Source organism: Plasmodium gonderi (genome assembly GCF_002157705.1).
Source record: "Plasmodium gonderi DNA, contig: Chr04, whole genome shotgun sequence".
In the NCBI taxonomy this organism is placed as follows: Eukaryota; Apicomplexa; class Aconoidasida; order Haemosporida; family Plasmodiidae; genus Plasmodium; species Plasmodium gonderi.
This window is the reverse complement of record NW_021628928.1, coordinates 472,955-489,297: the sequence shown is the minus strand read 5'-3', so window position 1 is coordinate 489,297 and position 16,343 is coordinate 472,955. Positions and strand designations below refer to the sequence as shown.

General features: G+C 27.9%; 5 protein-coding genes across 5 annotated transcripts in view; 2 read left to right on the top strand and 3 right to left on the bottom strand.

The window, feature by feature from the left end:
- Positions 1-258: 258 nt before the first annotated feature.
- Positions 259-3,549, top strand: PGO_040980 (hypothetical protein, conserved; the record flags this gene model as incomplete). The annotated part of the gene is made up of 1 exon (XM_028686286.1): positions 259-3,549. The coding sequence occupies one exon, from the start codon at positions 259-261 to the stop codon at positions 3,547-3,549; it is 3,291 nt and encodes a 1,096-aa protein (XP_028542087.1).
- Positions 3,550-4,206: 657 nt separating this feature from the next.
- On the bottom strand, positions 4,207-4,926 carry PGO_040970 (ras-related protein Rab-5A; the record flags this gene model as incomplete). The annotated part of the gene is made up of 1 exon (XM_028686285.1): positions 4,207-4,926. The coding sequence occupies one exon, from the start codon at positions 4,924-4,926 to the stop codon at positions 4,207-4,209; it is 720 nt and encodes a 239-aa protein (XP_028542086.1).
- Positions 4,927-5,924: 998 nt separating this feature from the next.
- PGO_040960 (hypothetical protein, conserved) lies at positions 5,925-7,855 on the bottom strand (the record flags this gene model as incomplete). The annotated part of the gene is made up of 6 exons (XM_028686284.1): positions 5,925-5,998; positions 6,124-6,194; positions 6,502-6,630; positions 6,757-6,830; positions 6,988-7,294; positions 7,632-7,855. The coding sequence occupies 6 exons, from the start codon at positions 7,853-7,855 to the stop codon at positions 5,925-5,927; spliced, it is 879 nt and encodes a 292-aa protein (XP_028542085.1).
- Positions 7,856-8,569: 714 nt separating this feature from the next.
- Positions 8,570-11,550, bottom strand: PGO_040950 (beta-ketoacyl-acyl carrier protein synthase III precursor; the record flags this gene model as incomplete). The annotated part of the gene is made up of 8 exons (XM_028686283.1): positions 8,570-8,662; positions 8,920-8,988; positions 9,189-9,523; positions 9,795-9,908; positions 10,041-10,176; positions 10,691-10,822; positions 11,013-11,104; positions 11,403-11,550. The coding sequence occupies 8 exons, from the start codon at positions 11,548-11,550 to the stop codon at positions 8,570-8,572; spliced, it is 1,119 nt and encodes a 372-aa protein (XP_028542084.1).
- Positions 11,551-13,676: 2,126 nt separating this feature from the next.
- PGO_040940 (hypothetical protein, conserved) overlaps positions 13,677-16,343 on the top strand; it is a gene marked incomplete at both ends in the record, with an annotated part of 4,527 nt that continues 1,860 nt past the window's right edge. The window contains one exon of the mRNA XM_028686282.1: positions 13,677-16,343. This exon is cut by the window's right edge and continues 1,860 nt beyond it. Coding sequence (XP_028542083.1) covers positions 13,677-16,343 — 2,667 coding nt within the window.

Sequence of the window (16,343 nt, the reverse complement as noted above, 5' to 3'; positions counted from 1 at the left end):
CACGTTCACACAATTAACGACTGCAAAGGGGCAAAGGTTAAAAAAATAAAAATAACGAATGAACAAATGGTAGATTATGAAATGAAAAAAAATTAGAAAAATATTCTTCATTTGGAATGAAAAAAATTTTATTTTTTAATTTATGTTTTAAGAGATATACAATATCATTAATATTTTACAGAAAATGAGGAATAGAAAAAAACGAAGGGAGAAAAGTAAAACACGCTTGGGTTTTTGAAAGCTTAGATATTTAACATTATGATTATTTTAAAGAAAACGAAAATATCGTGCGTGAAAAAATATTTTTCTCATTTTAAATATGTAAATTTTAAATCAAACTTTGTCACTGTAAATTTGAATTCTCAAAATAAGGAAAGAAAAAAGAAATGTTACAAGAAAATAAAATTACACGCACTTTTTAGTGATAATTTAAATGTATGTGATAGGTTAGCATTACTGAAAAATTCACCTAAGGACAAAAATGAAAAATGTGAAGGAATTAGTGGAAAAGCAATATACAAATATCTGCTTAATGAATATAAAAAATGCTTTAATTATATAAGTTTTAGCGCTGTAATACAAAGCATAAAAATTTTTGATGAACTGGACAAAATTTTTAGTCATGATGATAATTTTTTTATAGTAATAAAAGGTGTAGATAAAAATGTTTTAAGTAAAATAAACGAAATAGAATTCAGTGAAAAGAATCTATGTTTTCATAGAAGGGAATTATTAGGGAAAATTTGTAACAGGTTGATTAAAGATGTGCATGAAATAAGCGGAAATGAATTGATTCATTTTATGGTTTATTTTTTTAGATGGAATAAAGGTGACAGGAAGTTGTGCCTTTTCTATAATTTTTATTTTAATCATGTCTTTGCTAATTTATATCTTTTTGGCTATGAAATTTATAAAATCCTTTTTATATTAAACACGTATCTCATTAATAATGATTTCAATATTATTTTTGATGAGAACCTAATGGGAAAAAATGTGTATGATGCATACTTTTTTAGAGAATTAAAAAATCAAGGAAAGTATGCGCTCAAAATGAATAAGGATGAAATTTACAAGAACTGCTATGACAAATTGTTGGAAGATATAGATAAAATTGAAAAAAATAATATAGTAAACATTTTAAAGTTATATATTGATAATTTAAGCAAAAACATCAATATAGACAATAAACTTTTGGATATTGTTCATAAGAATTTATTAAACGAAAACATAGAATATTTTGTAAAATTAGTAAATCTATACTGCTTCATGATTAAGAAAGAGATATATGACAATTCTTCAGTAGTTTCCAAGCTAAAGGAAGTGATTTTATGCATTTGTCAAGTATTAAGAGAAAAAGAAAACCAAAAAAAGTTTCTTTCTGACATAAATTATAGCACTGTATTAAATTCACTAAATAATAAGAATGTTTTAAATAAAATTCTGGATAACAATTTTGGTCTATTGTATGAATATTTGTTAAAAAAATTTTCTAATATAAAATTTGAAAATTTACAGGCTCTTTCTATTTCACTTATTTCTATAAAGAATATATATTTCGCCTTATTAAAAAAGAATTATTTTACGAATAATGTTTTATTTTGTGATACCTTTAAAATTGGTTTAAATATATCTAACAGTTTCTTAGAGAAATGCATAAAAACGAATAATGAAAGTATAATGCACATTATATGTAGTGATAGTGCATCAAATGAAATAAGTTTGAAAAACATGAAGGACACAAAGATGAGGAAGAGAAACGAATATTATTTTTACAAAATAGAAAATTATACTGACTTTAATTTCAAATTGAAAACTAGTGACTTATTGTCTATTAAAGTTTTGTCTAACTCTTTCGCAAAGGTGAACAAAGTGCACAATTCCTATGATTTTTATTTGCTCTTTAATAATATTTCTTGTATTTTATATTATTTTATAGTAAATAAGAGAACAATAAGGAGATATAGTGATACGCATATATACATTTTGAATGACCTTTCTAATATATATAAAAATGTGAAAAATACTGTAAAACATACCGGTTTAATCTCAAATGATGTTGAAAAGTTATTTTGTAAAAACATTTTAAAAGTTAGTGATCTTTATATTAAGCATCTTCATGAAGAAAATAACTTCCAAAGAGATCAATATATATGTTCATTGATCTTCCTGAATAATATATTTTTCGATAGAATTATTCTTTTTGATTATGTAATTGATATATGGTGTCATGTTATTAAAGCATATAACTACTTTAAACATAATAGAATGTTTAACGAGGATACAATATCTTTAATTCTTCTAAGTTGTTCTAAGTTCCAGTTCTTTATTGAAAATAATAGTAATAACAGATACTACAGAAAGGAGTTGATGATTTTAAAATATAACATTATTGATGATTTAACTAAAAACTATTTAAACACATACAAGTCTATTTCCTTGGACAACTTATCAAAAGTTTTGATATCACTGTCCAATTCCAAATGGAGATATGAAATTAGTGAAAATTTATTATTAGGGAGCTTGAAACATGAGATTGCAAAAGTTAACACAAAACATAATGGTAGCGTCTTTGAGCATAACAAGGTTTTGGATTACACTACTTCGAAGCTAAAATTGGAAGACATTAATGTCGAAAGTGATAAATGTGTTTTATTCATAAACATGAACAAAATTATTGAATGCTTGATAAAGTTAGATATCTTTTTTTATTTAAAACAAAGATATACCTACGTACAGTTATATATGAATGCTTTTTGTAGCGTGCACTTAAAAAAAAATTTGTTAAAAAAAATGCTCTACATAGCTAATAACTTGTATGTACACGAAATATATGGGCTTGTCTCTGAAATTTTAGAAAAGTCACTAGGTGCATACGAACAAATTTCATATAATTTTATTAAAAATGTAGAAAATAAGGTCTTTGAAAAAATTGCATTCTATATATCAGAAGATGATTATATCGAAATATCAAACACATTATTTGTACTATTTTATGAATATTTGGAAATTTTTAATTGGGATAAAAATCACAGAAATGTTCTTGGGATTCCTGTGAAATGCGATACAGAGTCTTTTGAACGAAGGCTCTTGGATAATAAGAAGGTTGATATTTTGCAAAGCGAGAACAAATGTAATTCTAGTGATAACCCCAAATCCGTTGTGACGGAAAATGATGTTAAAGCTGAAAATGTTATAAACATGATTAATAAAGAAAGCATTGTAAAAAATTATGAGAATAGTGCAAATAAGAACATTCTAAAATATAATGTTCAAGGAAACAGTGTTTTTGTACGGGATATAGTAAACTTATTTGAATTTTTGAAGATGAATAAAGGAAAATTTTTACTATTTCAACTTTATATATACCTTTCTAATAGCCAAAAGTTCCAAAAGAGTAATCCATTATCATCCGCTTTACACATGGAGGTGTTTAGGGTTTTAAAAGACATGTACCCAAGGTATCAGTACGAGCAAAATTTCAACATTAAAAATGAGGAAGGAACATTTCTGTACTCGATTGATATCGTCCTACTTCAAGTAAACACATGAAGAATATAATTATTTTAATTTAGTGTGTTATTTAATTTGTTTAAGCAAATGTGTGTGCGTTTATTATGTATGTATACATACATACATGCAAAAACATAAATATGTATACATATATATATATGCGTAGATACATACATGCAAACACATAAATATGTATACATATATATGTATGCGTAGATACATACATGCAAACACATAAATATGTATACATATATATGTATGCGTAGATACATACATATTTACAAAGCAAAAAGACAATTTCGGGATATTATTCCTGATAAAAACATGCGTGAAAAGGTATGTATATTCAAAACAGTATAAAAAAAAAATTGTGTAAAACCCTTTATTCAAATATATGTAAGCATATGAATCACTTTTCTGTACATATGTGCATATAAAATTAAAATTCCGCATTATATACACAGTGTGGAATATAGCATTAAATTTATGTTTTATTTTAATTATTCATATAAATCTTTTGAATTGAAAAAATTGAACCAATCTTTCGATTTATACAAATTAACAAAATAATGAAAAAAAAAAGGGGGGGGGGTAGGAAAGGTTAAGAAAAAAAAAAAAAAAAAGAAAAAAAAATTTTTTTTTTTTTTTTGTGTGAGTATTTGTAAGATACTTATTATACAGGTATATACAAAACAACTAACAGCAGCTTTTCTTGGAATGTTTTTCACTATCTAGGTTTATTAGGTTGCTATTCTCAGCTTTATTGTTTACATTACTTTTATTATTAATAATATTTTTATATATTTCTTCTGCAAGCATATAAAAAATATTTTTTATATTCGCCCCTGTTTTGGCGCTTGTCTGAATAAAGAGCAAATTATTTTCTTGAGCATACTTCTGCACATCTAACATATCTACTTGAAATTTATTCTTATCTATTTTATTAGCAACCAAAATTATAATGTAATTACTACTAATTTTTAATTGGTTTACCCACGTTTTAGCCCTATCTAAGCTATTTGAATTGCTAATGTCAAAAACTACTATGGCGCAAGTGGCACCTCTATAGTATAAGGGGACAATACTTGCGTATCTTTCCTGTCCAGCTGTGTCCCATATATCAAATTTTATATTACATAAACTCTCGTTGGTTTTAAAGTTTTCATTATTCAATGTAAAGTTGTTATTACTGTTGTTGTTAACATTAATGTTGTTGCTGCTGTTACTGCTAACGACTTTGTTAGTACTTTTCATTTTTAATTCGTTCATGTTAACAACATATGTGCAGAATGAGGCACCTATTGTTGTGTTCGTGTTATCGTGAAATGTATCTTTCGTTAAACGTAAAACTATGCTTGATTTTCCCACTGATGATTCTCCTAATAACACCGTTTTATAACTACTTTTCTTTTCCATTTTTCATTTTTAATCTAGTACATTATTGTATAAGTATTTACGCTCAAGAGGGGAGTCCAAGTCCAGTAATAAATAACGCAAAAAAAAAAAAAAAAAAAAAAAAGGGAAGTATTCTACTACTATATTTCAAACAAAAAAAAAAAGGTGGAAAACAATTCAGTTAAAGTAAAATACAAATTATGTTACTTTTTACACTTAAATAGAAAAAAAAGAAAAAAAAAAAAAAATACATATAATATATATATGTACTTGTAGCAAGTTTTGTAATTGCAATAAAACTACTAATTGAACAAAAAAAAAAAAAAAGAAAAAAATTACACATATTTTAAGATTATAAAATTAATGCCTTTTTTTAAAATGTGCTTTTGCAAATAATGTCATTGTGTAAAAAAAAAAAAAAAAAAAAAAAAAAAAAAAAAAATTAATAAAAAAAAAAAAAAAAAAAATAAAAAAAAAAAAAAAAAAAAAAAAAAAAAAAAAAAAAAAAAAAAAAAAAAAAAAACATAAAAAATATATATGTACTTGTAGCAAGTTTTGTAATTGCAAAAAAACTACTAATTGAAAAAAAAAAAAAAAAAAAAAAAAAATTACACATATTTTAAGATTATAAAATTAATGCCTTTTTTTAAAATGTGCTTTTGCAAATAATGTCATTGTGTAAAAAAAAAAAAAAAAAAAAAAAAAAAATGCAGCTTGTGAAAGTGTAAGCTATATATATTAAAAAAAAAAAAAAAAAAAAAAAAAATACACATAAAAAAATAAAATGATTAATACGCTTCTTTATCAGTGTTTTCCTTTTACACATATTATATAAATTTTAAAAACTTTAAAAAAGGGGGAAAAAATAGTTATTTGGGATATAACATTTAGAGGTGTATTTACAATGGCAATATTTTCCACTAGGGAGAAGAAAATGTTCCATTATTAAAACTACAAGAAAAGAAGAAAAAATAAAAAAAGTAAAAATAGGGCGTCATTACAGTTGTTACATTTTTGTCCTAGTAAGTTCTTGGTAATAATTTTTTCCCATGATCATATGGGAGATATTTGCTTTTATTCTTTGGACGATATCCTGAAACATTATATCATAAAAGGGGAAATTTTATGTGTAGAATGCTTATGAAATTGCATTTTTTTTTTTTTTTTTTTTTTTTTTTTTTTCTCCTTCACTTTGTTGCAACATTTGTTCTGTTTTACCTCCATAAGATATTTGCTGGCATAGAGCAGGTAAACGACGATTGGATTTTTTTTGGTTGTAGAAGTCAGCCCTACAAAAAAAACAAAACAAAACAAATAAATTAAAATAAAACAAAACAAATAAATTAAAATAAAATAAAACAAAGTAAAGCAAAACAAAGTAAAACAAAACAAAGTAAAACAAAACAAAGTAAAACAAAACAAAATACACATTTCTAGCCCATACAACACAATGCAGTCTAAGAGAAAAGGGGGAAGGGGGAAATGCTTCTTTTTTTTTTTTTTTTAATACATATCCATTTTTATTTCTTAATTTTGTAATAAAATGGTACAGGGGAATACATATTAATAAAACATTGACGCAAAGAAATTACTAACCATATAAAGTATGCTTGTAAGAAATGATCACTTGATAAATTAAAGATATGCCTCATTTGAAATACACTATATTTACTCAATTCTGTAACTATGTTTCCATTTTTCTTTACTTTTTTTTCATACAGGTGTCTGCATCAGGTGAGAAGAGATTACGCTTATAATTAGGTTCTTTACACTACACATATGTAGGTATATATATATATATATATATATATATATACATGTATTTCTGTGTACTTTTTTGCGCATACTAACTCCCACAATATGTCTTTTAAAAGTGACGGGAAAATATCCACACTTGTGGCTGCCTCATCCAAGGACACTAGAAACTGCATACGGGATGAGATAATTTTCGATGTGACTAATACTCGAAGGTAGATAAAATGAGGAAATTTGGGAAATATAATATGAAAACGTACAAAAATACGCGAAATAATTCATGGTGCAAATAAATACACAAGTGCGTAAATGCAAGAGAAAACTAACCCCGAAGGCATATTCTTGGCAATTTAAGAGTTCTGTATTGAAACAGTACTCGGGGACATCTTTCAAAAGCATCCAGTCACGAACAATCCTCCATGTGATATCAAAAATATACGTATTTATTATTTCGCCTTGATACTCTTCATGCCTTAATCTCTTGTTAATTATCCACAAATGTAAGATATAAAAATACATTTTCATATTAAAAGACTCCTCTATGCGAAACAGATTCAATATTTCTTCATTTTCCAACCTTTCCATGATAAGATGGATTAGTCTCCATGCACATTCCCCATATTCTGTGTGTTTTCTAATCGAAAAAAAAGAAAAGAAAAGGCATGGATAGATGGAGGTTTTACTAATTCTTACTAAGGGCACTCAACCATATGTGCGTTGTGTGTTAAAATATTAGACTATTTTGGAAAAAAATATATTTTTCTCCTTTTCGTTCTAAAGATATACGTAATACAGGTCATAATTTATATTACTTTTCCAAAATAGACTTTTTTATGTATTTAGTAAAATAGAAAATAAATGCACATATATACAAGCACAGAGTATTTACACATGCATATGCGTAAGAACATAGGTGAACACATATGTAAACCCAGACGGTGTATATGTACATAAGCAATATTCAATTTTACAGGAAAACTCGATATATAACGGAACTGATTAGTGAACGGTCACACTGGGGTATGGGGATGGCATATTTTGACGATTCGCGAATGCTAATTTTTGTATTTTTGTCTTCATATAAACTTTTGCTTTCTATAATTTTCAGATTATCATACACTTTCACTTCACTCGTAAAATATCGAAAACTTATGTATCTTCTGTTTAACAACAATGCTCTACCTTTATTCCACATTACAGAAAAAAAAAAAATTATGCAGGTAATGGAGGGGAAAAAAAAAAAAAAAAAAAAAAAAAAAGCTAAAAAGCTAAAGGGGTTAAACGTCTAAAAAGAAATTGTGGAATTCCTTTTCCTTCCCATTTTCATCTGAATCAAATTGGTTTGTTCCCTATTCGATTTTATCTTCTAACTTGGCTGAATGGATATTTACCCATTAACCTTCTTTCTCGAGTAAAAAAACATGTACATCTCTGTTTACAAATTCGTGCAGCCGTATTGTGGTATTTTCATGAATTCATTCAGTAAGCCTATTTTTATTAGGGCTGAAGTTTGTCAAAAGAAGTCTCGCTCTTATGTGCACATGATCATATATAGTATGAAATTAAATTGGAAATAAGAGGTAAATAAAAATTATGTAGATTGTGAAAACAGAGAAGCGAAATTTTCAATAGTACGAATTAAATTAAAAATGCAGGGAGCACAATCGTGGCTAAAAGCAAGCGTAGCAAATTGAAAAAAAAAAAAAAAATTCTTAAATCCGAAGCTTAATATTTGTTCTGTGTTTAAGCATATAACAAAAAATATATTTTACATATTATATATGTATTTATAAATTAATTCATATGTAATATTTTACAAAAATGACACATTTTAGGCACCTTAGGTTAAAATGCTTTAAAAATGTTAAAATATATATATATATATATCACTTTTTTCTTCTTTTCTTGATTAATATTTAAAAATGATGCATCCGTATGACATCCCTGCTCCAAAACCACACATACATATGACGTCACCCCTTTTGATTTTACCTTTATATATCTGTAAAAAGTTAAGTGACACAACAATCGTGTTGAATTGGAAGAAAAAAAAAAAAAAATATATATATATATATATATATATTAATAAAAATAAAATAATAAAACACTGTCACTTGCTGACAGTGCAGTTATTTATATGTTAATATTGATTATGTGGGCTTGCTATAATGAACACAGTTGGGTGTGTCCAGCTGGCGTGTACACATTTATTTTTATATGTCCTAATTTGTTTCTTTTTTTTTTTTTTTGCAGTATTACATTTTCCGATAAGCATAAGGGGATGGAAGCTGCAGATGTGTTTGCATATTCATCCAGATTAACCAAAACCTGTATAAAATGTGTTTATGGGTTCGTGTATATATGTTGATATGTGTTATCGTGTGTATTCTCAGATGTATGCGCGTCTGTGTGCCTACGCACAAACATGTATACAAGCTATTCCTCACCACCACCCCTACGGGTGATCAGGTTGCAAAAAGAAAAAAAAAAAAAAAAAAAAATCATATAGGCGAAGGAAATATGTTGACCTTTGATAAGGGTATATCCAAATATTTTGCAACAGTTTCTATAATTCTTATATTAGCTTGATGAAATATAAAGTAATCAATATCTTCAATTTTTATATTAGCATCTTGTGTGGCATTTTGTAAAATTTTTGGTAAATTACTTATGGTGTATTTAAACACTTCTTTCCCATTCATATTCAATTTTCCATATTTGTTTGTGTTCGGGTTTTCTAAATTGTATTTATCGCATTCGAAATTTATTGTTAACAAATCGTTTAATTCACTATTGGACCCAAGGTAATAATCAAATATTTTATTTTCTTCATTTGGTTCTGTCCTTTGTAATATTACGGCTCCTGTAAATGGGTTGCACAAAAATATGTTTTTCTGAATGTGTGAGTTGTTAATATTGTTGAGACATGAAAAGATAAAGAAGATATAGTAAAGAGTAAACAGTAAGCATGAAAGACGTAAAAGATAAGCACTTAGGTGCCTTTTTTTTTTTTTTTTTTTTTCCAAACACCTATTTTGTCCTAGTGTATTGTTTGACATATAGGTGTGCTTCACATTTTGGTTTAATAAACAAATACAATTTTATAAACATATGTATATACATGTATGCATCACCTGCGGCATCTCCAAATAAAATACAAGTGTTTCGATCCCTCCAATCGACAAAATTGCTTAACGCATCGCTACCCACAATGAGAATATTCCTGTATTTCGGTAAAAAGTTATACGCTAAATGGGAGAGAAAAAAAAAATTGTTATATACATGTGGAGAGGGGGAAAAAAAAAAAATATATATATATATATATATGTACATATCAAGCGGCTATGTTTTATCCCTTTTTTATATTTATTAAAACGAACCTGTAGCAAAGGCAAAAACAAATCCTGTGCATGCAGCTGTTAAGTCCATGTTAACACTATATTTACACCCAAGGTTCTTACTAATGTTGCTTGCATCACCAAATAAATTCTGTGGTGTGGAAGATGCATTGATAATCTACGAATAAAACATATACGTATTTTAGAAGTTCCAAAATTTGTGAATATTTATATATTTTTACTAAAATAAAAATTTAAAGTACGCATGTAAAATCGTAACAAATTGAATCACATGCTGAGAACTATTATACGCGATATCCCCTCTTTAACGGAATATTTTTAGTGCACATTTGTGGATATAAATATTCAAACCTAAGTATGGGCATAGGCAGACAAGAAAAAACAAGTATGTATGTATTCACGTATGTATATATGTTTAGATGCTTATTTACTTGGGCATGTATACAAATGCAAGAGTGTTTTAAATGGGTAGTGTGTACACTTGGTTACGCAGTGGATTGATTGCATGTACCGTGAAATAAGGATGCACACAATGATGAAAGTAGAAAAAAAAAAAAATAAAATAAAATAAAAACAAATAAATTAAACTAAGTTAAAATTAAAAAATACACAATAAAAAAGAGAAAAATGTTTAACGATCAGGAAGGGGTGTACATCTGATGTAGCCTTACCATGTCTATGTTTAACGGGTCCATCGAACAACTTTTAAGAGCTTGGGTGGCGCTTTCTATTTGTAACATTGATATATTTTCATTTCGTTTTAGAATTCTTCTTTTCTTAATTCCAGTTCTGGTTTTAATCCACTAAAAATGTGTGCATGTGTAAATGATTATATGTTTAGTGCATGTAATGCTCATGTGTAGTGACATAACTTGAATATCATTTAATTTATGAATATTACATATATCACAGGGATTTATTTTTTTCAAGTAGGTTTATATATATATATATATATATATAAACAGAGGAGCGAAAAAGACGCAGATTCATTACTTCGTCATTTGTATCAACAAATTTTTTTAACTCATCATTGTGAATCTCGTTTGAAGGATAAGAATGGCCATGTCCTATAATTTTACCTCCAGCTATTGCGTAAAAAAAAAGAAAAAGAAAAAAAGAAGTTAATTCTTTTTACATGTTCATATTGAGAACAGATTAATAATTAATTTTTGCATAATATATTATTTTGATAAATCAGTTTGCTCTTCCTTGTTAAGGAAGTAAACGACCCTTAAGGATTGGAGAAAAAAGTAGCATGCAAGAATATGCACATACATATATATATGTATGGACATGCAAAAAAAAAAAAAAAAAAAAAGGAGGAAACGGGTGTGTAAATATCTATCACATTATGCCCTTAAATGCTTACTAATTGTTACTCACTTCTCCTTCCCGTGGCACGCACTTTAGTTGTGTGCTTTGTATTAGAGGAGTTGTTTATGAAGTTGTATTTACGATTCTTGTTCGTTTCTAGTGTTAAGAGTACGGATGTATAATAAGTAAAGAGGAATATAGGAATGTAGAGAAACATTTTTCCTACCCTTATTTCCCCCCCTTATTTTTGTTGTAATGCATATGTATATATATATATATATATATATATATATATATATATATATATATACCAGAATATCTATTTCTTAGTTGCTCTTTAAGGAATGCAAAAATGAAATTACTGTTATTTGTTGTTCATAAAGTGTTATTTCAAACGACAAAAAAGGGAAGAAACAGGGTGATGAAAAGTTTAGAAGTTTTCTATTTAATATGTGTTTACATAATTGATCAAGTTTTTTTTTTTTTTTTTTTTTCTCTTCTCTATCTTTCTTTTTTAAAAGTAAAATTAAGAAAAAGCAGTTCCTCCTTTCCCCACTCTACACATTCCGAGAGTTGCAACAAATGGTGGAAAATTATGCTTAACGCACACATGCAATGAAACCTGTTTTTTTTTTTTTTTTTTTTTTTTTTTCTTGTCAACAATTTTTTCTTTTAAAATATAATTTGTAATGCTTGAGCTTATTTTTATTTCTCTATGAAATCAGAATTATTAATAAAAAAAAAAAGGAAAATCATTAAAAATACGTTAAGTGTAATTGTTTCTATGAGAAAATTTTTTTTTGTTATCATTTAAATAATTTTTCTTTTTTGGGTGTTCCTTAGGTTTGTTTCAAATCTCTTTTATGTTGTTACATATAACCGTTTCAGTTGAATGAAACAAATGAAGTTCATAGGGAAGGGTGTTGCAGGTTAGGTACACTTTCCTCTATGTTTTTTATTTTATATATATATATATATATATATATATTTTTTAATTTATTTCTCAGCATACTCTATCTGATAATTTAAATGTTGTACGTTTTAAAGAAACACACTTATCCACATGAATCGTGTATACGTGTACGTAAGCATGTCTGTTTATATGCACGTATAAAAGTACACATAGAGCAATAAACACCCATGCACAAAAAGACACACCCATGTGTTTAACCACAACCATCTTATGAATGGATACCATTTTTGTCTTAGCAACAATGTTCACTCTATACACATTTTAATTGTGCAGAACACAAATGGAAAAAAAAAAAAAAAAAAAAAAATTGATGTAGAAATGTTTTTTCTTTGGGGTTATTATGAAGTAAAAAAATACTAAAAAAAAAAAATATATATTTTTACCTAACTGTTATTAATGTTTTATATGCAGAGAAAATATGAAAAATGTGTATTTTTCCAAAAGTTCGCTTAGACAATGAGAAAGGAGTTCCTTATCAGAACTGGTTGTGAATATACACAAATATACAATTATAATTTTTGAAGACTGATATATATGTCAGTACTTTAAAACGTGAAAAACAAAATATAAGCATATAACCTAAAAGTAATGTGTGTGTGTGTGTGTGTGTGTATGCTCTGGTACACGAAATAAACCGTATGTTTATGTATGCAAAAGTGTTCAAAACATACATCAAAAAAGACTTGCTTTTTACGTGTAACGCTAAGAACGTTACGCAAATTTAGCTTGCTTTGTAACAAATAAAAAGATAGTTAAAATAAAAATTGACAAAATTTCCTTTAAAAAGTGAAACAAATAAAAGAAAGAAATTCCTAAGAATATTGTGTAAAAAAAATAAAATAAAATAACATAATAAGATAAACTCTTAGTAATTGTTCCTAATTGTTCGTAATTTTTTGTGATTTTTTTTCTTTTATCAAAACTAAAAGCGTATGGATTTACGCGGATGTAAATACGCAACCCAACTTTAACGCACTCATGGGGAAGTTAAGAAAAAAAAAAAAAAAAAAAAAAAAAGGAAAAGATATTTGCTACTTCATGATGAATAGCTGAAATCACACGAATTATGTTTTATCAGAAAATATATTAAAAAAAAAAAAGGGGAGAAGCAATGAAGTGAAGGGGAAAGAAAAGGGGGGATACAATTTTACACATATTAAATTAGTTTCTGCAAGCACATTAAGTACGCCAACTAGAACACACACACACACACACACACACATACACAGCAGCATATACCTAAGTGCAAAGATATATGGTGAAAAGGAACACGTTTAAATAATGCAAGTATAGATCTACGAGAAATTGACTTTTGTCTTGAGTTAGGGTAAGAGAACTGAGTAAAAATAAGATCCCACCTTTCGAAAATTATGAATGAAAGGATACTAAAAAACCTTTGGAGATGCGAGTCATCATGTCTATTAAGCAAAAATAATTTTAACGCAAGTTCATTTTGTACATTTAAAATATCACCACATGGTAGTTTATTACTGGAGAAAAAAAAAAATTTAGTGGCACTTGGCAACATCAGCACTTCCTCCATTGCTGTCAATCAACACACCATAGCACATATAAGCAATGAAAAAAATAATCACTGTAATGAGAACTGCAAACGTGCGGATTGTGTAAGAAAAGGAATAAATGATAAAAGCACGAGCAATGGGGACTATAACATTGGAAGCAGCTGTAGTAGATCTAGCAGCATTGGTGGTATCAGCAATATCTGTTACACTAATGAAAACCAGTTGTTAAAAGGGACACATTACATTTTCCATTCTGATAAGGAAATTTACATTTTACCCAATGGACGAAGCAATTACTCTTTTGGTAAGTCGTGCGTTAATAATTATTCAACAGCGAGAAAAAGCAGAGACGAATGTGAAAAAACATCTGGAAAGGGTGAAAATGGAAAGGGTGAAAATGGAAAAGGTGAAAATGGAAAAGGTGAAAGTGGAAAAAGTGAAAATGGAAAGGGTGAAAATGGAAAGGGTGAAAATGGAAAAGGTGAAAGTGGAAAAAGTGAAAATGGAAAAGGTGAAAGTGGAAAAAGTGAAAGTGGAAAAAGTGAAAGTGGAAATGGTGAGTCATGGAAAAAGGAAGAAATTTCAAACTCTACGAACAGGGAGAAGGCACATGTTGAAAAATATTACCAAAATCATGATATACTAATGGAGGGGAATAATGAAATATTAAAAGACATACAATGGAAAGATAATAATTACAGTTCTTCTAGACGTGGGGAATTCAAAATGATGAATGAGTGTATCACAGATGTAAGTGGGACGAGAAGTCAAGCGATAAATGTTAATTGTAAGAATGATGAAAATGTTGAAGAAAATAAAAAGAAAGAAATTTGTAAGAGGGAACAAAACGAGAAAGATGAGGAAAACTTCCACGGAAACAGTGATGCCTGGAAAGGTGCAGGGGGAGGAGAAATAAATGATAAAATAAAAAAGAAAAATGAAATAAAAAAGGTTCTAAATATAATATTTTGTTCATCGATTCCCATGATTGGGTTCGGATTTATGGATCAGTTTATTATGATTCGTTTAGGTGACATTTTTGATGCTTCTATTGGAGTATCTTTTGGAATATCGACCTTATGTGCTGCTTCCTTTGGTCAACTTTGCAGTGACACATTTGGAATTTTTTTTGGTTACGTTTTAAATTATTTATTGCAAACTTATAAAGTTATCCAGCCAGCTAAAATTGACATAAAGAATAAAGTGTATCAATATTGTACATTAATAGGATCTGTTTTGGGGATATTACTTGGTTGTGCTCTTGGTATGTTACAACTTATTTTTATCGATACAACAAAAAATGAAAGGTTAAAAAAAAAAAAAGAACTGGATTTTATATTTCAAATGGTCATGTGCGATTGTTCTAACATATTAAATTGTGAAACATCAACTTTGTTTTTATATGATAAAGCAAAAAACGAATTATGGAGCAAAGCTATTCATGGTAGAAAAAATATAATAAAAATTTCAGCCAATAGCAATGAGAAAAGTTTTAACTTGTGGGTTCTCAGGAATAAAGAAATTATTAATTGTAAGGATGTTCTCAATAATGAATTATACAACCCATCACATGATGAAAAATTTAATTTCAAAACTAGAACTATTTTAGCTGCACCTATTTTAGATCGAAATAACGAAGTTGTCGGTGTCCTTATGTTTCTAAATAAATTAAGATCCCATGGGGGATACTTCACAAGAAATGATGAAAAGCTAGCTGAAATGATGAGCAAACATATTTCCATTTTTATGGAAAAATTCAATTATATCAGTGAAGGTGATAAAAAAATGATCATTTTTGATAAGGAAAAAAATAATCCCCTCGAGGGGGAAGAAGAAGATGAAGATGATGAAGATGTAGATGATGAAGATGAAGAGGTAAAAAAAGAGGTAGAAAAAAAAGAAAAGGACAGTAAGTCAGGTTTAACCGGAACTAATTTGAATTTCCCCAAGGGAACAGATGTGAATACAAAGAAAGATCCATATGACGGGGTTAAACCAAAGGACAAGCATGATGAAAATAAAGAAGCAATAAAAAGAAAAAGAAACAAAAAAAAGATAATACAGTATCACGTTTTACAAACAGATGAAGATGATAAAATATTTGACGAAGGGAGTGAAGATGACAATATAAAACAGTTTGATGAGTACTACGACGAAAAGGGAGAAGAAGACGCTAATTATGATGATGAGGATTATGACGAGGATGAAGATGAAGACACAGATTCGGATGCAGAATTGGATGCAGATTTGGATGCAGAATTGGATGCAGAATTGGATGCAGAATTGGATGCAGAATTAGATGCAGAATTGGATGCAGATTTGGATGCAGATTTGGATGCAGAATTAGATGCAGATTTGGATGCACATTCAGATTCAGACACGACGCACGTGGAGGAAGGGACACAGGAGCAGGGCGAAGAGGAACAGGAAAAGAATGGAACGGGGGAAACGGACGAGATAGAGAAATTAATTCAATCGAATCAGGTACACACCAAAAGTGAACATGTTGGCAAA